We start from the raw sequence: 23,906 nt of genomic DNA on the forward strand, positions 1-23,906 counted from the left end.
GATCCAGCACATGGCTCTCTGACCGAAACAATGTTTTGACCAGAACGCGACAGCTCTAGGTTGTTTCATATGCACTGGTTTTCACTCACACAATCGCACCTCCCCTAATCTAATGCTCAAACGTTTGCCTCCTTCAGTCTCTTGCCGATCACCTTTCCGTGGCGCGGCATCAGAAGAAGCAATAGAACCAACAGAAATGACGGGTTGGTGTAGCCGGGGGACGTAGCAGCAGAAGGAGTTATCTCAAATTATATAACAGTTTTTATATTAAAATTACTACGTTGAATTGAAAACGTATTCAGAGTACAGTGTATATACTGCATATGGTAGTTACCTAAGACAATATGCTCTATCACTTAATTCTTCTGAAAGGACCTAATCCATCGAGGTCAACTTTCAATATTTATAAGACCGAAAAAAAATGAAGCCACTATATTTGCATCTATAAACATTTATTTATTTAAGAAGCCTTTAATTATCTCGGTCTCGATAGCAGTGGCCTCGTTACCGTAACCTCAGTCTTTATACGCTCGTTTATCTCGCTTACCCCCGCTCACCCTAGCTTACTACATGGGAAGCGGCGGGGGATCTAGGGGCAATTGGGCGACATATTGTCATAATGTTCGAGAAAGCTGTTTGATTGTGGATGCATCAAGGATTTGACTTCTGTCATAATACCACCACAAGTCTGCAGTTGGTGAAAAGCCATTCAACAGAGCGTCCGTTGTGATCTTGTTTTGTACGATTGAAAGAGAACAATCCAAAATGAGATCAGACGGAACCGGCCATACTGCGATGCTGTTAATCCTCTCGCCTTCAAGATGAGATACTCGTTCGCGTCATCGTCATTGACAACCCAATGATATTAACCAACCCGATAGAATGACCCCCACCCATGCGAGACCGAACTATAAAGTCCCGAGTCCACGGACATTACCCACACAGCAGAGCCATGCTAATATTGCAATTTGACTTTCTCGTTCTCAGATATCATATTCGAGAATTCGCAATGCGGATAGCCCGGACAAACCACTTGCCCCCCACTTATGTGATCAGTTAGGTATAGATATGTGATAGGGAATAGCGGGCTCCATAGTAGTACGTGATGAAATCTGCTCAATGAGGTAGTCCCGATGAAACTAGAGCTACTTGCTTGCGAAGTTTTTCAGCCCAGGTGTTGCCTCTTACGGGCCCCTTCGGAGCCTTCTGCCGAGGTTCTCACGTTCTCTCGTTCTCTAACATAAGACTTTAATCTCAATGATCACCTGTCGCTTCTGCAATAACTCTTCTAAATCTTGCATGACGTCTTGCCTACTATGACCCCTTTCAAGAGACTACTTCAGGATTCTTTGCAGGACGACGTGTTCTCTTCGCTGATACTCTTCGCCAAACGTCTCGATGGTTAGATAATCAAACTCGGACCCTGACCCTCCTTCGCAGCTAACACAATGATAGGATCCGATATCGTATCCGAATGCCTAGGCGGGCCATCGTCATCATGGCCCAATCAAGCCCCCATCGACAAAGACACCGTCTTTACGCTAGCTTCCTGCTCGAAGCTCCCACTCACAGTAGCCGTAATACAGCTTGTAGAGAAACGGCTCCTCGCACTAGACACAGATGTGAGCTCCAAACTCCCAGCCCTGGGACGTCAAAAAGTCTTAGCTGGCTGGCGGCCAGACGGCTCACCCATCCTCAACGAGCGTCGCAACCCAATAACCCTTCGCCACTTATTGACACACTCCGCCGGCACGAGCTACTACTTCCAAAACAAAGACCTAAAACGGCTTCGAAGTCTCAGAGGAAGCCTCCCAGCTACCTTGGAGCCCACTATTGAAGAGCGTTACGATGACCCGCTCCTCTTCGAACCGGGCGAGGGTTGGGACTATGGTTGTGGGCCAGATTGGGCAGGTAAACTGATAGAGCAGCTTACCGGCATGTCTCTGGAAAAATATCTAAGACTACACGTGTGGGCACCCCTGGGAGCATCTAGCTTCACTTTCTGGCCAAACGCAGAGGGGAAAGATCACAAGGTCGCCACCCTCACGGAAAGAAACGTAACTACCGGGAGACTCGAGGTGCATCCTGATGTCCTGACCTTGAATCAAGGAGTCGACACGGAGTGCTTCGGAGGCCATGGGGCTTACTGCAGCGCAGGAGACTACATGGAGCTCATCTTTTCCATCTTCAGCAACGACAGGCGTGTGCTCCAGCCCGATTCTGTGGAGATGATGTTTCAGGCCAACTTGTCGGACCAAAGCAGAGCAGCTCTGCAAGCAGACTTCGACAGGCGAAAACTTACCATTGGCGACTTCTACCGCGGCGAGGTCTACAATTGGGGATTGGGAGGAATGTTGATCGACGGCCGTCGTTCCGAGGCGGAGTGCCCCCGGGGACCAAATACTTTGGCATGGGGTGGTGGAACGAACCAATTTTGGGTCCGCTTTTTGCCCTCTCCCCTTTCAACTTTGTCTGCTAAACATAAGTTACAGTTTATTGATCGAACCAACGGCTTCTGTGGTCTCATCATGTCTCACGTCCTCCCACCTCAAGACCCTGAGATCGAGGAAATCATTGGCGCATTTCAACGACATGTGTACAAGTCAAACAATGATCATGGTTTCCGAAGCTTTTTGTGATATGGCTATGGAATTGCAATACTCAACCCCGGCCCATGTTCCTAGCAGAGAGCTGTGAGACGGGAAACGGTCCCCGACATGTAGGGTTTTTCACGAGAGTGATACGAGGATAGACAAAGGCCACCAAACAGCGAATTTGAATAGTTCATGGATTTCCCAAAATGACTGTAAGGTCCAAGCTTATAATTCATTCTCTCAAAACAATTCTGCAAACGCCGCTATCTAAATAGCTCCATGTCTTGATTCAGGCCCTCTCCGTACCTCGGAATTGGTCTCTCTTACGCCCGTAGCAGTATTTTCCAACATTCGGGTTGGTGTTGCTGCAAACACAAGTACCGGCGGGAGCGCTGTTAAATTGATTAGTCACTGGTCTAAGTATGTGAAAAGACAGGCACCAGTCTAACGAGGAACTCACTTGTGCTTCTGGAACTTGTAGATGAAGCCATCCGGGGTCTTTACGGAGGCAGTAGGGCACTTCTCGTTGCAAGTCTCGTCAATGGGGACAGAGTTTTTGGGGTTGTTGACGCAAATGGCTGCGTTGGTCCAGATGCAGGCATCGGCACCCTGTTCGTGGCAAGCTTTGAGCTGAGCTGTGCAGCATGAGCCAGTGCCCACCTCGTAGGCGAATGCGGGTACAACCGCGGCCATGAGAGCAGCCAAGAAGAAAGAAGACTGCATCGTGAAAATAGAGAGAATGTACAAAGTGAAGGTTTCCGAGTAGAGGGTAGGGAGCGTTAAATGATGTTGGTAAAATGAACGTGAGAGCTGTTGTTTAGATGGTCCAACCAACCTTAGACGCGGCGTAGCTAATTATCATATATGTAGTAGTTCGTAACTGCGTAAGACCGGATGAACCCCTGCTACGGAACACGCTCGTAATCTCAACAGGGCATCTCCAGGCTACAAGTCTTGGCGCAATTGACTCGCAGAATCACTGTTTTTTACTTTCTTGGAAGAGAACGGGGCAAGCAAACAATCAAAGCCGAGCTACGCGATGTCTCCGGCTCGCTGGCGAGAATGTCCCACTGTAAAGTCGGGATCGTCTCATGGTTCGAGATTAAAGTTTTGGGCGCACTCTGAATGACCCTAGCACCTCTCGCTTTGAGGCCTAAGTCCTCGTAAATCGGGATTGCCGAAGAAAGAATCACGCTAGAAACCGAACAACAACGACCGATCGGAGAATTGCGAATGTTATGGCAATCGCGAAAGTAACATCATCGATATTAGTAGTAGAATAATCAAGAAGGCCCATATGCCATGCATGAACATTTAGCAAAGAAGGGGATATTACGAAAAGAACTGTGTACGGTATTGGGATGGTGGGCGATCCACGGCATCAGAAGCCTCACAAATACAAAGGCATCATAGATGTTTTCGGACAAATAAGTGTTATAGACGGCAGAGAGATTTCAATCAGTCTCACCGAAAACGAGACAGAACTGGGAGAAAGACAAACATTTTCAACTCCGCTTAAGAAGCGACTAGGGTAGATAACCCAACGTCCAGCTCATCAAGGTCGTCTAACTCAAATCACCAATCAGCCTCACATGACCTCGCGAAAAAGTTACTCCTTTCAAACGATTACACTATAGACTCAACCACGACTTGACTTAGCTAATCGCCGAATTCTAAATCTCGTGATGGCAATCACCTTACACCAAGTCTGAGGAAATTCTCGGCGACTAAACATAGAAGATGTGTCTGTGCTGAATCTTGGCAGAAACCATATCCGGCGCTCACGACTCGCGAGCAAGTGACAATGGAATCAGTTGAAGATCTCTCAACCATTTAGGCAAAGTGGAAACTTCGTAGCTGATAATCCAATTTGATTGATACTATCGCGGGAAAACTTAATGATTCACAATCATCGGACAGATAGTTGAAGACGTCCGGAGTCAGTCCGGGCTCGGGCTTTCTCAGATCACATACTTAAGACTTGGTCGATGTCGACCAAGATGTTGGTGCCTCCTCATCACGATCCAGTCTCTCACTGACACCCAATCACTTCAATTACACACTCATTCTTATCTCATTCCTTTTTTACACCATATTCGACCAAAGTCGGAATTATGAGACTCCTCCTCCCTCTTTTCCTCTTCGCGGCATATGCCCAGGCCCAGCTCATCTTGGGAGCCCTCGCCCTGATCGAGCTCACCATAGAAGTCCTCGAGGCAGCAGAGGTCGTCGCCACCATAGATGTCTCCGTCGACCTCGCCGTCACCGGCGCCGAAGCGGCTGAGACTGCCGCTGTCGAGGCTACCGTCACCAACGTAGGCACGACCGTGACCCGCGCCGGCGAGGCAGGCATCGAGCTCGAGGGCGATGCCGCCATGACCGGCTTCGGCCGCGTCTCCCGGGAGGGTCCCGGATTCACCCAGGGAACTTTCACCTACCGCCAGCAGTACCCTCTCGGCGTCGGACCGGGTCGCCGCTCGACTGCCAACCCAGAGATCAGCCTGTCATGGGGTGCCCGGACCAACGGTGTTCGCAGCGGAAACACCAACAGCATCCAGTTCACCAACCCCACCATCTCCAATGTACGGGCGCTCAACCCTGGTGGAAAGGGCACTAGCATCCGTGTCCGATCCTCCAACACTAGACTTCTCGCCCCGAAATAGATGGAGCTATGATTTTTGGTCTTGAGTTCATTCCAGAGAGGATACTAGGTCGTTTGTGGTGTTCTTGCCTGGAAGAAACGTCAAACTCGAGACTTGTGTTTGACGAAAGGAATGCGCTAAAGATAGCTCCATACACAATGGATACAAAACATTCCGCTCAAATGATTCAGATCCGATTGCTCTGATATAGGCAAGATGGGCGTACATGTTCCATCACATACGAGAATGAAATCAAGCTACAGGTGTGAGTTAGTTATCGGTGCTACGGCCGGTAGGCACTCATGACCTTACTCCTTATGCGTGCATGTCTCGCCAATCCCCTGTTGCAGCAATGAGAACTTTGAGAACCAACACACAGCTGGTCTACACCATGAAGCGAAACAAAACTCAAAGCGTGAGATGGTAGGCTTGCTCAGCTCACAGTTGGAGGCGGGCCATTGACAGTGACGAGTATATGTTCAAGCTAAGGTACTGATTTCTTTCTCCCGTGCAAAAGCCATATCCTGGCCGCCTGTCCTGAACGGGGAGAAGGATTGACGTCCGTCCTTTGTTTGCATCTACATAAATGAATGATATGTCACGAGTCGCATACGCTTGCATTAGCACTCATTGTTGTTTCAAGTTCTCCACTCGCCAAGGGCATTCCTGAGTATCCCGTCGGTTGCCTTGAAGTCTAGGCACCTGACCATCAAAGAACTTCAGGTAGAGGTTCTCTATGATTCCTTCTACACGGTGTCGGCTGTACGATGTCTTACAGTATGAACATCTTCCGACGCAAAACGGAGACAGACCTTATTCGCCTTCAAAGTATTACTTCAGCACAGTCGCGCTCATTGGTTGCAGTCATGCCCTGTTGGTAAACAATCGCTCAGCATATCCTCTGCTCGCTTTCACGAGTCTCCCGAACGTCTTTATTAACCTAGTCTTCCCCACGCTATGAGTTCCAAGCAAGCTTTGTACCACTTTTAGTTGCCGGTAGATCAGGTCCGTTGCGTAGAGAGAGTTCTATATGCGCGGAGCGGTATGAACATTAAGTTACGTGATACCTCACTTTGTTGGCTGTGAATTTGGACTGAAGGTCCAGGTCCAAGTCCGTCGTCGGCAGTAGAATAACTTTAGTTACGTTTGCAGCGCCTCATGTGGATTTGCGGGGGGAGAACGGCCATCCAACTCCAGGTTTTGCGACATGCAGGCTCGGCTGCAAGAATCTTAACGTCATTTTTAAAACGAGTCAACGACACACTACGAAAGTGCCATTCGCTCTGACTTCCGGCTCAATTCGAGACTCAGTAATAGAGATCGACGTATGTTCAATCTTAAAGTAATGCAATTATAGCTGGCTGAGTATGCTGGCAAAGTCTCCCGCCGGCTTCTGGGGTTAATCGGGTCGCCATGACTCTCAACGCAAGATGCCTTTGCACTTGAACCCCCCCTCCCCCCACCCCCGAGAGCATATATATGAAGACATCCGGACGGCATTACCTACAAGGTCTCTCTGCATATCAACTGAAGCTGGCCATGGTTGAAATGGATCTACGTTCCGCAAATGGAGGTTACAAACGTATCTGTCAGGCGGAATTGACTTAAGCGGGATGAACGCTACGTGAAGAAGTCGTTAAAAACCTTGTCAACGCGATGAGAATGGGAGGTTACCAACCGCTGAGAGCTACTTACGTTTGATCTTCGATCTTTCAGCTCTCAGAATACTAACATCTAGCGATAAAATAGCCGGTTGATTCCTGAATTGGATTTTAGACTGACCGAGATGATGTCATAGGCTTTGCAGCCTTGCACTAGCTGTTTACTGAAGGAATACGGATAGTTGAAGCTATGATTGACTGAGTGACCATGCGTTGAGAACTGACCAGAAATCCATATGAACCAGAAGCATGATGTTGGTAATGGCCCTTATATTACATAGCGGCATAGCCGAAGGCATCCCGCCGGCTGGCTTGGGTCCCGCCCCCACAGCATGTTGAAATTGCCATTAGGGGGTGAAGTAGAATGCCGATTTTGCCTTGCGGTGAATCGTCGCCCGAATCATGTGTGGTAAACTTTCACACATCTCATCTGACATATTCATGGCAAAGAATAGACTTCTAGCTAGTCCAACGTCAACGGTAGCCTCTAAGCGTGATGTTGGCTAGCGCAATGGACAGAGGTCACTTGAGTCTCACGTGAAATCGACCGATAATCACCTTCCTTCCGTGCATATATCAGAAAGCGGTATCTCGCTCCTATGAGCCCGGAGACAAATGTCAAGTTTGATGCTCATTGGAATCGCTCAAGTGGTTCTGCTATTATTCTCTCTAATATGCTGACTGACTCATAATCGGCAAAACGTGTAAGCACGAGCAGACAGCCTGCACCTTTGGGCTGTTTCTTTTTCTAGCGGACCCAGCCTGCGAGTCTGTGTTCCTCGAGAGCATTTATCTTTAAAATCATGGTCCTAATAGCAAGGGTGGCCTCATGGCATCAAGATTTGAAAGCGACCTTAGAAACAATATCCTTTAACGCATTCCTGTAAAGGTATCAGCTTTGTAGTGGTAGAGTGACTTGATTCCCGCATAATACGAACCGCAACAGTGTACGCCACGCAAGTCTACAAAAACGATCTATTAGCGATTGATACACAGTAGCATGGGTGTAGAATGGCGTACACATCCTGACGAACTCATCGAGCAACACTCTTGGGGGGCATCGCGGACTGGATGGGGGTGCCCCCGGACAACCTTTGAGCCTGAGGGGTCTTTTGCGACCAGAGCCGCAGTAGCCAGTGATATGAACACGAAGAAAATGCCTCCCTTCATTCTGAATAGTAGGATAGTGTAAGCATTTGAGATGAGTAGGTAATCAGTACTTGATAAGAAGGCCGTGAAGTTCGAGCAAAAGCCTTACCACGGTTCATTGTACACCACTCAACTTATAGCTTTGGCCAGAAGGTCTGTCGAAGACGTACCAAACGCCGGCTATAATTCCGTACTTTGCCTTCAATCAATTTGAGTTTGGTTCCTGGAATGACAATGACTCGTCTGCTTTGATAAAGAATCGTGGTAGAACAACAGGTTTGTTTCGTTACAGTAGGAAGGGACATCGGGCGAAATGCGATTTCGCCTTACAGATCAATTACTATGTGGACAGCCGATGTTCCGAGTGTTCCATTCCGTAGTGGCCCGATCTCCGCTGATCTCTCACTAGAACATGCTCTAAGAAGCTTCAATGGTTGCGAAATGATCAGCGAGGACTGAAGGCTGTGTGAATTGTATGGGCGGGCCACTTCCGTCTACATTCATGACTGCCACGGGTCCCAATCTCACCCACATCACGATAATATCGAGTCATAGCAAAATCCACCTACAACCTCAGCAAATGGCATGGGCCGCGCAAGCCCTTTCGAAACTCATCACAGTAGAACCAAACAGAGACGTTGATTACAGGTGAAGTATCAAGACACTCTGAACAGTTCTTTGACGGCGCAAATTCTGATTTTGCATAGCTAATCCCCTGAGCCGCTGCCAGCCTAAAACTTTCTCACAAATACCACCATAGTTACGACTGAGCCGAAGATACCTAGGTTCCTAGATATATGTTTCCTTCGAAGATCATCGTATACGAACAAATCAGCAAAGCCTTTGTACATTGCATACGGTCTACTCGGTTCCCTCTTCGTGGGATCAAGTTTTGCGAGGCACCAAAAAGACTTCGAGAGCATGCCGGTGATGATAGCACAATGTGCAGTTGATTTAAAGTATCGGACATTAATTTCAACGTCGAAGGTTCTGAAAGTTTCTCCACGATGTCTGACAGGCTTGGCGCTTTGGTAAGGTGAGACTATGATAATACACCACCGAAGGCGCATGAGACCCAACCGGAGACCTCGATGGTGTTGTTTGACAACATTTTCGATAAATTTGTCCCCTCAGAAGGAAATTCTGTTATAGGCATATCCAGTAGGACCTTAGACAGGCAAGGGAATCATAAACCTTGTGCAAAAAGCTAGAGAAAAAGCCGGGGAAAGCCGGGAAACGTGGATTAACATGTGAACCAAAAGGAGATGATCACCGCATTTTTATTTCCTACTTGACCTTTACGTTTCCGAAGAACACTACGGACACACGGGCCGACTCTGGTGCTACAACATTACGTCAGGGGGGCTTGGGAGCAATCTACGGAGCTATTCCGAAAGATGGCCCGGCTTCAGAGGCGAGGAAGAGACCTGCCTTAGCTCAAACACCCTCGTTCCATCATCCCCTAGACTTCAAGAACTATTACTAGTAACCTTGAAAGAACGCCCTTCTCTGCAGGCTTCTCCGCTAGAACGTATGATCTTCAAGTGGTTGAAGTGCTCTGAGTGCAATAAAAGCAGACTTTACTTACTCTTTCTGCCCAAGTCAATAGACTCACGCCGTTTCATTAACACCTCTCCACACTATCCACGAATACCCACGGTACACTCTGTGTTTGACAAGATGGCATCGAATACGATCGAAATTTACGAAGCTCCTCCCAGTTTACCAATCAACCAAGACTTCGTCGTTGAAGCCCGCCCTTCAAGAGCATATGCATCGGGCGATGCTCCTCAACAGTGGCGCCAGATACCGGCGTACGCAGTGGACGTTGCAAACCCCAACATCACAAGAAATACATTCAACAAACACACGGTAGCCCTAGCTTCCTTCGATTTAAACGCACCGACAACGATCAGTATTACATATACCGCGACTGCCATTGCAACGGCAGTCATTCGGCCTCTTTCTCTGGGCATCATAGCGCAAGTCGAAAACGACAAGATTGTCTTTAATCTCGATCAACCACGAGATTTGATGATAGAGATCAACGGAGACAAGTGGAAAGCGCTTCATCTCTTGACGAACCAGATCGACAAAGATGCGCCAACGGCTGACTCTGAGGACATCTGGTACTTTGGTCCGGGCATCAATCAAGGCTCGGCATATTCCAAAGTCGCTGATGGTGTTAACTTGATGGTGCCTTCAGGCAAGACAGTGTACCTCGCCGGTGGCGCTTTCATCACCTGTCGGCTAAATTTCATTGATGTATCCAATTCCTCTGTACGAGGTCATGGCTTTATCCTTCGACCAGAGGGTGGGTACGTCTATCGAGAGCTTGGCGGCGCCATCACAATGAGCGGAGCCAGCAACATCAAGGTTGAAGGGGTCACTTCTCTTGGCGCAGAGGGCTTCAGTCTTTCCGCCGGAGAATGTCATTACATTCTCGTCAACAGATACCGATCCTTTTCATTTTCGGGGAATGGCGACGGAGTCGACTTCTTCTGCTCTTCGGACATCACTATTGAAAATTGTTTCTTGCGAAACTCGGATGATAACATCGCGCTGTATTCCCATCGCTGGAACTGGTATGGTAACTCAAACAACATCACGATCCGCAATTGTGTGTTGCTGCCGGACATTGCTCATGCCATCAACATGGGTACACATGGCAACCCTGCCAAACCAGAAACCACCAGCAACATTCGCATCAGCAACATCGATATCTTAGATCACGAAGAGAATCAGGTATGGTACCAGGGATGTATTGCCATCAACGCTGCTGACGAGAATCTTTTCCATGATATCCATATCGAGGATGTCAGAGTTGAAAGAATCACGAAAGGGCAGCTAATCAACATTCGTACCATGCAAAACGCGACGTGGACTACTGCTCCGGGTCGGGGTATTCGGAACGTTCACATCAAGAACATGTCGGCAAACCTGAGAGACTCAAAGGTTTTCAATCCATCAATGATAATGGGGTATGATCGAGATCGGATGGTGAAGAATATCACATTCGAGAATTTGAGGATTGGCGAGGAGATCATGCATGAAGAAATGCCGAAGCCTAGGTGGTACATGGTGGACGATCTCGTGCCCATCTTTGCCAATGAACACGTCGAAGGGTTGAAATTCAGAAAGTCAGCAAAGTAGAGGGAGAATTCTCAATTGATTTTGGAGACCATCGGCATCTGGCAAATTCTCAGAATATTGAGCGCGTTTAGTGGTAAACTTGGAGTGACGATTTTCAGCATCTTTGAACTGAGTCTGCCGACATTCTCCAGAAAACATCAACCTCACATGCATCCCGGAAATACTCCTACATGATCAGGCCAAGGCAGCCAACATTCCAGACAGCCAGGAAACAGGCATGAACTTCTCAGAGCCAGATGTAGGAACCTGTACGATTGTAGTTCCGGAAGGCAAGGTTTTGTTGGTTGATGAGGAGCGGGCAGTCTGAGTAGCTTCTGAAGCAGGACCTTGGCTTGACGATTGAATTATTAAACCTGAAGTTGGCACTCAGGTCAACTCCGATGCTGTTTCAATGGTTTCGGAAGCTAAGATTGTGCCTCCAATAGTGTTTGATTGCCCTGCTAGATGATTAGAACGCGAATAATGAGGTATATGTCAAGCAGCCCACAGTTGACAGAAGAGGTTCCAACCTGGCCTGTTGTTGACGTTGGAAGCTTGTCGTAAGAGGACGTGAACTAGGAATGTTGTCTATCAGATTCATGAAGACGGTTGAAATATCAGGAGTATTCAAGGCTTACAGAGCAGTCAGCCGTTTTGGTCGACAAGGTCTTGACATCCGTACCCAAGGCTACAGTCGTTGCTGTAAAAGCTGCAAAGGCGCACGTAGGCTCTCTTCTCATCGTGGCTATAGGAAACTGTTGTTCTTTAAACTGGCAGGAAGTGCACAGAATAAGGTTGATGGCAAACGAAGGATGTCGAAGAGGCAAAAGCTACTTTTGAGATCTGTGAGAGGACGTGGCAAGCTTGATCTTGAGCTTATGTACCATCGATCTTCCATCCCAGACAATTTCACTTACATCAGCCCAGTAGCTGAGAAAATTTCCGGGTTGGAATTCATTAGCTTACTCTTCAAGCAGAATCCGGAACCATCATACAATGAAGGTGCACTCGGTGGGTTCACTTAGTGATAAGCAAAATTTGACTCGTTTTCCGCATCCGTCGTAAGCAGTCGGATCACGAAGTGATGTGAAATGCTTTCGCCTAGACTTGCAGCTCGCCAGAAATAACATGTTATCGGCATTCTCCGAGTCAGCGTGCCAAGCTAGGGCACATGCAGGGAATCTGTCTTGGCTCAAGAGGAAAGTGAAGATTCGGAAGTCATGTTTGGCAAGACGCATAGCCATAAAGTTATTAGTAGAGAAGTTATCGGAAGTTCAAGGATGCCCGACCACAAAGCATGGGATCCTAAGAGGCAGCTGAAATGTGTCTTCACTGACTTTTTTGGCCCTAGCAGCTCGTATTGGCCTCTCTTGGACAGACAATACCCATCTTGGAAGCAAATCTCACATGTAGTGAACGCCGCTTCCAGACATAACATGAGAGGGAATATGTAATGGAGACACGATGGGTCTGTTCGTCTCATCTCTCGCAAGTCTTACGCTCTCATCTAGACTCGTACCAGCTCGTCTATCACCACAGGTTCCTCGTCAACTTCGGCTCCTATTACTGGCTTCATGACCACCATGACATCGACCGGTACGCAGACGGGACTGACAACAATAATTCCTACCAACCCGGCTGGCACAACTAGCGTGATCACTTTTGTGACACCATCATCCTCTTCCACGTCTACTTCAACTTCGTCTTCGTCCTCCACTAGTCCGACCGCAAGCTGTACCCCTGGGCTACTCTGGGCCTACTATGGTCTTGCGCAAGCTCCAACAGAGACTGCTAGTAGCTCCGGAAATATCCCTTTTCACGGTAACGGCGCTGATGGTCAAGCAGACTGAAGTATGACTTATTTCAACATCAACACCGTGCTCTCTGGACAGAATCCTGATAACACAGGTCGGACAACGACCATTGATCTTGCACAGCAATGCGCCACCACGACTCGGACCGTCTACGGAACCACAACGAGCGGGCAGTCCCAGTTCATGATTGTTCAACACATCGGATACTTCCATCCGGCCACTTCTGGCACGTATACTTTCAGCTTCAATAATGTCGATGATGGTGTCTATCTTTGGCTAGGCAATAACGCCAAGACTGGTTTCACTAATGCCAATGCTAACACAAATGTCGACTACTACGTTACCAATAGCGCCGGCACCTACACGTTCACTGCGACGGCCGACCAATACTATCCAATTCGGCTATTATTTGTCAATGTACAGCAGTGCGGCAGCTTCACTTTCTCACTCACTGACCCGGCCGGAGGCGTGGTTGTCTCGAACTCTCAAGCCGTAGTTGGCGATCAACTCGTAGCTAGTTGCCCCAACGACTCGAACGCAGCGCCTTTTGGTTTCTAGATTGTCTTTGTTATTCTCCATGATAGTCTTTAAACTTGATTCGATTGAAAGCCGTTGCTGCAAGTAGATTGCTGATTCAACCTCTCAGGGAAACGTGCCTCTTCGGTGTGCCGTTCGTGGAAACTACCAAAGCTCCCTGGGTGATACCGAGAATGTAATACCGGGCGACGAGACCCTAATACAGAATACAACTGCTCATTGACTTCGCTCTTTATGCTAATTTTCCCGTCAAAGTGGAAGTGTAGAGCTGTGGTGTACACGACAAGAACATATTGATCACGGAGTGTGATGTGAGGAATCAAAGGCTGAAATTTTTAACCTGTTCGCTAATTTGTTTCGGCATCGGGGAATGAGCCATTCGAATAGAGATACCGATTTTGTCGAAAATGAGTCTCTGCCAAGGCTTCCTCGGCTTCGTTTGCGAGGCGCACTTCGACCAGGTCTCACGCCCCCGGAAATCCGGGAGAGATCTCGGTGTCGCCCGTGCCGATCATGAAGGATGGCCACGCAACGCAGCGCGCCGCGTCTTATCACCCCGCGTTTGTGGGGTTAAGCATGGATCGGGCGTCAGCCGGGGAAGATTGCGCCGGTGCTGTGTATGCACACTCTTTTGGGGTGGTATTGACGATGTACCATCAGATTCCTAATGTTGCCCAAAGGTTGGGTGGGAGACCTTCATATCATCAAATTGATATCTATAAGACTCTTTGTCATGTTCATATTTCAACTTTTGAGGTAATTCTTGGCATTGTACCTCTATCAGAGTTCTTCGGTCTCAAACAGTCATCATGCATCTTAAGGCCGCTTTCCTCTTGCCTTTATTGTCATGGAGCGTGACAGCTTCACCTTTTGAGAAGCTGCATGGCCTGAATGATACGTCGTTCGCTCATCCAGGCTCTCTTCACTCCGCGAAAGATTTCGCAAGAATCAAAAACCATGTTCAAGCCCAGGATCAACCCTGGTACCGAGCCTGGCAGCATCTAGAAGCCGGAAAATTGGCTCAGACCTCGTGGAAGCCAACGCCGCAGTCGGTTCTTGTCCGTGGCACAAACGCCACCTTTGCGCCCACCAACAACTACGGCTATGCCTATCGCGATGCTCACTCAGCGTACCAGTTGACCATTCGATGGCTGGTTGGAGGTAACACTTCCTACGCAGACCACGCAGCCAAGATCCTCGACGGCTGGAGCTCTACCCTTGTCGATATCAACGGCACTGAAGACAAATATCTCGCGGCAGGGCTCTACGGATACCAGTTTGCCAACGCCGCCGAGCTCCTTCGTGGATACTCCGGCTGGCCCAAGCAGAACCAGACGGCCTTTGGCAAAATGTTGAACGGCGTCTTTGCGGTGTACAACCACGACTTCCTCGAGCACCACTACAACAAACCGGATTTCTACTACGCCAACTGGGACTTGTGCAACATTGCCTCGTTGATGGCGATTGGTATTTTCAACGACAACAGAACCATGTACAATTACGCGGTCAACTACTTCAAGAACGGGATCCCGGGCCAACCCGAGGTTGTGGCTAATGGTGCCCTGCCCTATTTCTCAATCGCCAACTTCACGGAGCAGGGTAGCGGAAAGACTCTAATTCAGATCCAGGAGTCTGGCCGTGACCAGGGGCATGCTTTACTCTGCATCGCTCTCATCGGAGTTATCGGGCAACAAGGTTGGAACCAGGGAATTGATCTCTTCGACACCTTTGGCCGCCAGATCCTGAACGCGTGAGTTCTCTTTCTGTCCCACTCCAGATTTTCTGGCAGGTCGCTAATTGAAGCTAGCGCCGAGTATGTTGCCAAGTACAATACCAACCACACTGTTCCTTACACGCCTTATCGTAGCTGGGAAGGTGTGCTGGAGGTCGTGGCCCCAAAAGCTAGATTTGATGTACGACCTGGTTATGAAGCTCTCTACTCCCACTACGCGGAGGTCAAGGGTCTCAATGCCTCATGGTCAATGGAGTTCCGTGACTTTGTCAATGGCAACCTAACCGCCAACATTGAAGGCGGCGGTGGTGACTACAGTCCGAACTCGGGTGGGTATGATTCGTTCGGACATGGAACTTTGCTGTATCGCATCGATAAAGATAGTTAAGCTCCAGCCGAAAAGGGTGTGTTGCTAAGGTATTTGAGTCAACACCAAGTTGAAAGTCGATACAGGGTAAGTATGAGGCGAAGCAATATCTAGGAAGCATTCCTGTCGTACGTTCGTCTGCTCAGCTGCTGCAATCATGATTTCCCATTGCGTGCAGCAAGTTGAGACAACTGGCTCGCGACTTCTCGATCCCAAATTTATACAATAACTATGTTTTCCCATACGTAACACTCATCCCATTTCCATTTTATTTGGCATCAACAACATCCATCGATAAGTCTTGCGTCCGCCTTAATCACGAAGCCTCATATAGTTCAAGCTTAAAGCTGTTTCATTTCGGAGGTCGAGCTTTCATTACACTAGAAGATGCTCTCCAAAGACTGCCTGTGAGGGAGTCGCAATATGGAGTTCTGGCGCATCAAGAGCTCACCCTGCCCCTCACCTCACCAAGGTGATGGCCGAACCAAGCCTCGGGGACTTCAACCCTTTACGAGCTAACAATTATGGTGCAAACTTTTTGAATTACTAGTTTCAAGATGTTAAGTTCAATATGGAAGCTTGCAGCATCTAGTTTACAGTCGTTGCTTCAAAGCTACTTTAGGCCTTTCCTCTTTGAAACTATGATTGATCAACAACGCCGACATATCCATCCTTTTATTGGAGAATCGTAGCCGTCCCATTTCCCAAACCCTCAATATCAGATTTGACTGGCAAGGACCTAGGGAGTGAAGGCAGACCAGACTGTTCAGCAGAGAGCTGATCCTCAAGGTCCAAAGGGGCACGTCTTGGTATCTCAGTCTCATTGATTGACGATCGAGAGAGGCCATCCGATCCTGTGCTTGTGACATATCCGGAGGGCGGCTGACGAGTTCTCTCATCAAACGTCCGGCTGTTGTTGGTCGCCGATGAGCCGGTGGCGTTGTGCTTGACGTCTCCCAAGGTCGATGTAATAGATGCAGAAGCATTGTTGAGTGCATTTGTGCCTGCTTGCGGCAAGTCTCTCGCCTTATCAGCAGTTGTGTTGGTCGCGTTGTAGACCGTCTGTTGCCCGCTCCGAGCAGCGTTGCCGAAGGTCGTGCTCGCATCAGAAGCAGCTTGTTGTGCCTTAGAGGACAGCTCCGCCGTCTTTGCTTGTCCATCACGAGCGAGCTCTGCGCCCTTCTGAGCGGTCACGTTTGCCGCATTTTGAGCCTGCACAGTGGCGTCGTGGGCGATCTGCCGTCCCTGAGGCGAGGCTGCGAGAGGAGCAACGAAGATGGCGGTCACTCCGACTACAGCTAACCAAAACGGAGAAAGGACTTTAATGAGTGCATACACAGATGCAAATCCGACGAATGCCTGGAAATAGGTTAGTCACTGAATTCTATATCACATGGCGAATTAAGTTTGTATCTAGTGTTCACTTACGCCAAACGTTCTTCCCAGGTCTTCGCCATATATGATTCGTTGAGCTTCTACCACTGCGTATTGAATAAAGTCGTGAACATCTCTCAGAGTGTTGTTGAGTGTAGACTCCGGCACTCTTCTATACTGTCTCGGTCGAAGGCGTGTGGATAAGGAGTCGGAACTGAAGGACCGGCTGGCATACTCAGCAGCAGAGACGGCTAGGAAACTTAAGCATTGGCTCACATGAGTAAGTGTGTCCAGTCTTACCTCCAAGAGTAGTGACCGCCGCCTTCAATGCCAATTGAGTGAGGGGTAAGTAGTGTGCCCCAAACAAAATGCTCAAGGTACCGATGTATACACCAAGGGTGCGTAGAGGATCTTCCCACTAATGTTACAAGTTAGCAAAGCTCCAGTGCTGGCGCTACATGAGCAAGTACGTACGTTGATATACTTGTAGAAGCTGTCTTGCTGGGCTGGGTGAAGGGCTTTGTTAGCATCTTGTTTTAGTTGACGAACGAAGTTCACCCAATACCTAAAACCTGTCGCAATGGGCCCTCCTGCGTCGATCTTGGCGATTGTTCTTCGTTCAAGGCATTCTGAATTTTTGATGCAACTAAGAAGTTGAGAGAATAATTGTTAGTCTTCTAATCCACATATATTGCTGCCGTGCCTACAAAACTTACTTTGCGATCTTCCTTGGTCAGTACGATGAGAGCTATCAGCCGTTCCGGGCAAGACAATGACAGTTGGGTCAGCCATGATTATGACGTCGACGCGTGGATGATGAGGAGTTGGCGAGTAAATGTGGATAAGATCACGAACTCCACTGAAACGGGGGATTTGGAGTCTTCACACTGATTTTCTGAGAGAACAAGAACGACAAATTTCCTATCAGACAGCGGAAGCAGACTTTATGAACAAAGCCAAACATCCAAAATCTCCTAGACCACCTGTGACACGAAGGCGCAATCCTGGTGTATTGCACCACCGGTATGCGGTTACACGATGTGAGGGGAAGGGATTACGAAACCTAACGTTCGTGACGTACATAGCTGGTCATGGCGTATCCGCTAAACTATGGTAGGATTCCTCAATGTCAAAAAACGGCTCGCATATCCGCTGGAATCGAGATGCAGGACGCCGCGCTGTCATTGCCTTGACCGAGGTGAGGGGGAAACCCTTTGATATTCAAAGGCCCATTGACGTCGTTCGACGTTCATTTGGGGTCCGTTCCACTCGCAGCCCTGACGCGCTTTGATGACGAGGAGGCGGGGTGTCTCACCAAGACATCACGGCACTGGCATGCCGCTAGACTGGCTAGAGCCAAGATGATATTCGAAGGACTACTTGCTTATTTGCTCACATACTTATACCAGACCATGTGCATCGACTACCTACCTCATGTCATTTCAGGGGCTGAAGTAGGTTTTAATAGGTCTATTCTTCTAGCTGGAATCAATAGAGCCGCAGAGGTACTTTCACCTACACGAAAGGTTCACAGGCGTCCATGCCCAATGCGCCCTGGTTATTTATGAAGGCGTTCGGTCTTACGGTCCGGCCCGCTTCCTAGTGAGTAAGGTTTCGATCTGCACAAGGTAGTCGGATGCAACCCTCGAAGCCCATGCATCAAAGGCATGTCCTTTGATTGAGCAGCTGAATTTTACCTACGATCTGCAGCCTCTCTATTCGCGTCAAAGTGGAAGGGGGCGTCGCGTGACTCAGTACGATGTACTATAAATGAACAGTTTGAATAATACATTGGTCTGCGCGTTTCTAACGCTTCCTATGCTAACCGAAGGGTATATGCGCTCTATGAGAACCATATAGTATACAAATAAGACGACAGAAGAAAAGGAAATATTTTCTCTATATGACACGGCAGATTGCATCACACATTAGATGACCAAAACAGCCAATGCCGCTACAGCCGCAAGCAAGCCGCCAGAGCTAAGCTTACCAGCGCCGGCCTGAACGGGGCCGGTGGTGGTTGCTGGGCAAGCGGCGCCAACACAGGGAGAGGTAGAACCGGTTCCGACAGGGATCACGGCGGTAGTCAGAGTGCCGTTATATCCATCCGACGGTGCAACGACCAAGGTCGTAGGAATGGGGGGAGGGCCGCCGGGGGTGCCTGACGCGCCGGGGGTCTCGAGGGCGGGCTTCTCGGTAGAGACGGTTCTGCTGGAGGCGGGAACACCGACGGTAGGAACACCGGCGCCAGGGGCGGTGGAGGCACCGGAAGTGGCAGGAACAGGCTTCTCAGAGACGGCAGTACCACCGACGACGGGGGTAGTGACGGGCTTGGGGACCGTGGTGGAGATGAGCTCGCTGGTGACGATGGTGGAAGTCCTGGCCGGGCAGTTCGTAACCTCTGCGGCGCAGGAAGTGATCGTGACGAGGTTGGTCTTGTATGTGGTCAAGACGGTGGGGACGTCGGTGGTGAGGACAGGCTTCTGGCTTGCCTCAGTGGTAGGCTTGGGGACAACGGCACTGGTAATGATGGTAGAGGTTCTCGCGGGGCAGTTGGTTACTTCGGCAGCGCAGGAGGTGATGGTGACAACGTTAGTGAGGTAGGTGGTGATTTGCTCGGCGGGAGGCTGGCCGGTGACGACAGGCTTCGCGGAGCGGGCGGTGGTGGGAACGGCAGGGACACCGGGGATAGTAGTAGGAATGACCTTGCTTGTGACGACAGTGGAAGTCCTGGCCGGGCAGTTTGTGACTTCTGCGGCGCAAGAGGTGATTGTGATGATGTTGGTCTCGTAGGTTGTGATAGCCGTGGTGATATCGGCGACAGGCTCCTGGGAGCTGACGGTGATGGGGGCATCGCCGCCGGCGGGCTTCGAGGGGATATAGCTCTCGACGGGAATGGCTACGGTCGTCGGGATGACTGCCTGGCTGGTGACGGTGGTCTGTCGGGCGGGGCAGTTGGTGACCTCAGGGGCGCAGGAGGTGATGGTGTGGACCTCGGTCTTGATGACGGTCAACTGCGTAGGGACGTCGACGACGGGGCAGACGGTGGTAGTGACAGCAACGACCTCGGTGACGACCTGAGGAGTCTCGCGGGCCGGGCAGTTGGTAACTTCGGCGGCACAAGAGGTGATGGTCTTGATGTTGGTAGCATAAACGGTGGAGGTCGCCAGACGAGTGGTCAAGCTCTCAACGGCGGCGGCAGAAGTCGCAACAGGCTTTCCGGAGGCCACAGCGGTGGACAAGGCGGAGCTGACGACAGCGGTCTGCGCGACAGAGGTAGAGGCAGCGACAGTCGAAGCGGCAACTGAGCTGGAGATGACTGAGGCAGTGGCGTTGCCGTCCTTGAGGTTGTAGTACTTGATGGAGCTGATCTTGAAGAAAACATCGGCAAAGGCAGTCGGGTTGGCGGCAACGTACTCCTTGCAAGTCATACCAGTCTTCGCCTCACAAGTCTGGGTCCAGATACCATCGTTTCCGGCCACACCGCAGAAGTCGATGTTGGCCACGAGCTTCTGCTCCTCGAACAGCTTGTCAGCGGCGCAGGTGCTGGTGGTGAAGCTGGGCGTGCCCCAGGCATCGGGGTTCGGGTTGGCGCTCGCGATGTCGGCGGGAACGTTGGCGTGAGTAAAGCCCCAGACGCGGATGGCGGTGTCAGTCCATTGCATGGCGTAAACTCCTCCCTCGGCGGATCCAAAGGGGGCAGCGCCATCAAGACCGGCGCAGCCTTCGTTGTCAGACTGGCCTGCGGCATAGTTTGCGCAGTTGGGCTTGCTGATGGTGCCGGTCATGTTCGTTCCGTCGATGCGGCACTCGCCGAGCGTGCCGTCGGTGTGAAGGACGACCTTGTTCACATTGTCCTCGTTCCAGGTCTCAACGATGTCGATTTCGCCGGCAGCGGGCCAGGGATTGCCAACGGTCCAGCTGGTGGTATCTGATCAGCATTATGGATGGGCTGAAGAATGTGAAAGAGACTTACACCGCAGGCCACGCACCGCAGACAGGCTTAGGAAGATGGGAAAAGTTGATGACAAAAAGTCCCTGACCGTACTTGACCGTACTTTCGATTCTTACACTGCTTCTGCCGATACCAGCGGCATCGAGGGTAGATGTAGAGTCGACACCGAGGTACAGGTCACCGCCCTCAGTCTTTACGAGACCCATGCTCTGAGCATCTGCTGCCGACTTGTAGCTGACATATCCACCGGTGGGGTCAACATCGTTGTAGTTCCCGGTGGAGTGGTCGCTCTAGATAGATGATCAGCCAAAGTTCTAATGCATCACTTATCGACTTGGAACATACCGTGAAGAAACCAAACTTCTCAAGAAAGTTGGTCGAGTCGTAGCTGTCGGCGAGTTGATAGGTCTGGACAGCGGTCGCGGATGACGTGAGGAGGAGGGCGGAAGAAAGCGTGGAGAGAAGCGAAGGCGCCATTGTAGGCTAAGGATGGATCTGAGGAATATAAAACTAGGTGGAATAACTATGCAGAAAGACAGAAACTGGAAATATCAAACACAATTAAGAAACGACAGAAATGGGTCTTCGAACTGTAAAGTGAGTGAACAGAATGAAGAAATTCGACAGCTTGTTCTTGAACAAAAGAATGACTTAAGAAATCAGAACAGGAATCTTGAAAGAAGGTGAGAGGGAGGGCCTAGATGCGCAAGGCGCTTGCTCCCATGGGGTTACCATGAGTCTTATACCGACCCGAAAAAGACGGTCGACCCAGATTCGCTCCTGGCCATTCGATTCACCCGCGGAGAGACGGGCTGAGATGCTCAGGGGGGTCTACGACCTACCTGTTTCTCCAGCAATTTCATTCTCATTGGATCCCCTCGTACCGACAGAGCCTTGGTGAGCAGTACCGGGAGCACTGGTTCGTTCAGGGGCTCTGGATGGAGAACGAACTAGAACATACATAGCCCGCTCATCCCCTCGGCCCCTTGACAGACTCTGCCGGTTCTGGAGATATATCAAGGGTCTTGTGCATCGTCTGCCAACATACGTAAGTAATCGTGGTTCCACTCCTCGCATCTCCATGTCTCTATGCCACTTGTGCATTGACATATGCGCTTGTGAGTGGGCACAAGAACATGTTTCCTGCAGGCCCAGAGAACCTCAAACACACCAACACATAAACACATGCGCACTAAGTCCGCATTCGTTCATGGAATGCCAGGAACGGCACGGCGGTTGGCTGGCGGCTCAGGTACAGTCCGCGCAAAGGTGTCGTCGTCCCGAGGCCAATGAAGCGGAGGGCGCATGTGTGTAAGCCCACCCCCTGCTTGACATCCAGGAACAGGCCCTTGATCGGGACAAGGTGGGCTCGAAGTGGACTGCAACGGGGGCCTGATGGTGGTCTGAGTGGATGTCGTGAACATGGTGGATTGTTTTTCTTTGAAGTGACGGGCAGGATTCCGCCGTTCCCCTATTCTTTTTCTCCATTGACCATTCGAGCCATTGTCCAGCGCTAGACAGGGGTTGTCTCACTCAAGCCGCCGAGATCTTGATGGCGCTGGTCGCTCTTGGGGGCGTGATTGGCAAAGATCTCCTGCACCGTTGCATCGAGTTCTCTAGACCAGCGGCTTTTCTCCAAGTCAATATTTTTTTCTCTTCCTCTAGTTCACTTTCAGTGTCTTGCTATTTGTTTCAAGTGATGACAGCTCACGAATAGTCCTAAGTGCCGCCGGTCTTCTTTTAGTTTCGTTACATCAGAGCGACGGACTGTCTTTGGTCATCTGGCCACGCGGCGCGTTAAACCCGTCAAGTTGCCGAGCACTTCCAAGTTTTCCACACCCGTTTACGCAGACCTTTCGGGATTGGAGGGCTCCAACTCCCAGCTTCCAAGGGCAGAAAAAACGTGTCGCTTTGATTGCTCCCGCTCAGGGGCTGAGCCTCCCGCTCCGGAAGTCAACGACCAATCCAGACGTTCACAGGGCTGGTTTCCACGGCGTAGTGGTCGGGCGTCGTATTCGAATCTGTATTAGTGAAGGGGTTCGCCCCGGTGGAGTTACCAAGAAAAAGCGGCACGGTTTTTGGATGTGGATGCCCTGTCTTGTCAACTTGTGTTTCCCAGGTCATGATTTAAGGGCCATTCCATAAGGCGAAGTTGCACAAACATAACAGGTCGTAGCCCAAAATATTCTCAAAGCTAGCTTCCCCAGCCAGCTAGCTTTGAGAACGGGTTTATTTTGCTAATGCTCGACTTTTGTGGTTTTTCACTCTCTTGAATATCGGATGGCAGCCCTCGTTTGATGGTTGCTTTGCTCCGCTTTTGCCTCGGCTACGAGCCCCTTGCAGTCTGGTCTCCTCTTTCAGCTTTGGCTAACAACATGAAGGCGAGACCCAGTCGGTGGGCCGTGGGATGATATCAAGGAAGATTCCCCGATCCTTGGGTCCGCGTACTAAATACGGCGTCCCTTCATCTCCTTCACCTTGCTTGACCGACTTTCTTCTCGAAATGGCACGGCTAGGTGGAACGCTGTATCTCGAGTTTCGATATTGGGCCTTCGCCTCATTATCATTGAGCCACGAATTCGACTGTCAAGATAGAGATATTGTCTCATTGAGCAGAGTCAGCATTCGTTCGACAATCTGGTTTTTGCACGCTGTTCATCGCTTACAGATGTAATGAGCCATCTGGCGCCATTGATCTGTTCAATTTCCAATGAACAGCAAGTCGAATAACAATGTACACAATTATGGTGGTTAAATAATAGCCCTACTTCATGTCACGCACCCGCCATTTTTGCAATGATGCTTTCAGCTGCCTGTAATGGACAACACTTATCCAAATCAGCTGGTCCAATCCGCAGAAGAACACTCGCCAACGATCTCACGATCACGCTAAACTCCCACATGCCCGGATGAAGTCTGTTGATCAACCAACACAAATCTTCAGTTCAA

At 49.9% G+C, this 23,906-nt stretch overlaps 8 protein-coding genes across 8 annotated transcripts; 5 read left to right on the plus strand and 3 right to left on the minus strand.

The window, feature by feature from the left end:
* Positions 1-1,316: 1,316 nt before the first annotated feature.
* Positions 1,317-2,639, plus strand: CPAR01_04541 (beta-lactamase; the record flags this gene model as incomplete). Its single annotated transcript, XM_060488821.1, has 2 exons — positions 1,317-1,401; positions 1,456-2,639. The coding sequence occupies 2 exons, from the start codon at positions 1,317-1,319 to the stop codon at positions 2,637-2,639; spliced, it is 1,269 nt and encodes a 422-aa protein (XP_060353027.1).
* A 244-nt stretch (positions 2,640-2,883) lies between these two features.
* On the minus strand, positions 2,884-3,317 carry CPAR01_04542 (uncharacterized protein; the record flags this gene model as incomplete). Its single annotated transcript, XM_060488822.1, has 2 exons — positions 2,884-2,986; positions 3,055-3,317. 2 exons carry the CDS (start codon positions 3,315-3,317, stop codon positions 2,884-2,886), a joined length of 366 nt encoding a protein of 121 aa, XP_060353028.1.
* A 1,391-nt stretch (positions 3,318-4,708) lies between these two features.
* CPAR01_04543 (uncharacterized protein) lies at positions 4,709-5,257 on the plus strand (the record flags this gene model as incomplete). The annotated part of the gene is made up of 1 exon (XM_060488823.1): positions 4,709-5,257. One exon carries the CDS (start codon positions 4,709-4,711, stop codon positions 5,255-5,257), a length of 549 nt encoding a protein of 182 aa, XP_060353029.1.
* Positions 5,258-9,726: 4,469 nt separating this feature from the next.
* Positions 9,727-11,199, plus strand: CPAR01_04544 (uncharacterized protein; the record flags this gene model as incomplete). Its single annotated transcript, XM_060488824.1, has 1 exon — positions 9,727-11,199. One exon carries the CDS (start codon positions 9,727-9,729, stop codon positions 11,197-11,199), a length of 1,473 nt encoding a protein of 490 aa, XP_060353030.1.
* A 1,443-nt stretch (positions 11,200-12,642) lies between these two features.
* On the plus strand, positions 12,643-13,550 carry CPAR01_04545 (uncharacterized protein; the record flags this gene model as incomplete). The annotated part of the gene is made up of 3 exons (XM_060488825.1): positions 12,643-12,650; positions 12,701-13,014; positions 13,087-13,550. The coding sequence occupies 3 exons, from the start codon at positions 12,643-12,645 to the stop codon at positions 13,548-13,550; spliced, it is 786 nt and encodes a 261-aa protein (XP_060353031.1).
* A 788-nt stretch (positions 13,551-14,338) lies between these two features.
* CPAR01_04546 (uncharacterized protein) lies at positions 14,339-15,649 on the plus strand (the record flags this gene model as incomplete). Its single annotated transcript, XM_060488826.1, has 2 exons — positions 14,339-15,279; positions 15,337-15,649. 2 exons carry the CDS (start codon positions 14,339-14,341, stop codon positions 15,647-15,649), a joined length of 1,254 nt encoding a protein of 417 aa, XP_060353032.1.
* Positions 15,650-16,303: 654 nt separating this feature from the next.
* CPAR01_04547 (uncharacterized protein) lies at positions 16,304-17,794 on the minus strand (the record flags this gene model as incomplete). The annotated part of the gene is made up of 5 exons (XM_060488827.1): positions 16,304-16,987; positions 17,057-17,253; positions 17,303-17,420; positions 17,477-17,631; positions 17,719-17,794. The coding sequence occupies 5 exons, from the start codon at positions 17,792-17,794 to the stop codon at positions 16,304-16,306; spliced, it is 1,230 nt and encodes a 409-aa protein (XP_060353033.1).
* Positions 17,795-18,930: 1,136 nt separating this feature from the next.
* Positions 18,931-21,434, minus strand: CPAR01_04548 (mixed-linked glucanase; the record flags this gene model as incomplete). Its single annotated transcript, XM_060488828.1, has 3 exons — positions 18,931-20,923; positions 20,979-21,247; positions 21,303-21,434. The coding sequence occupies 3 exons, from the start codon at positions 21,432-21,434 to the stop codon at positions 18,931-18,933; spliced, it is 2,394 nt and encodes a 797-aa protein (XP_060353034.1).
* Between the last annotated feature and the right edge of the window lie 2,472 nt (positions 21,435-23,906).

The sequence above is a fragment of the Colletotrichum paranaense genome (genome assembly GCF_030867605.1).
Source record: "Colletotrichum paranaense strain IMI 384185 chromosome Unknown Scaffold_3.1, whole genome shotgun sequence".
In the NCBI taxonomy this organism is placed as follows: domain Eukaryota; kingdom Fungi; phylum Ascomycota; class Sordariomycetes; order Glomerellales; family Glomerellaceae; genus Colletotrichum; species Colletotrichum paranaense.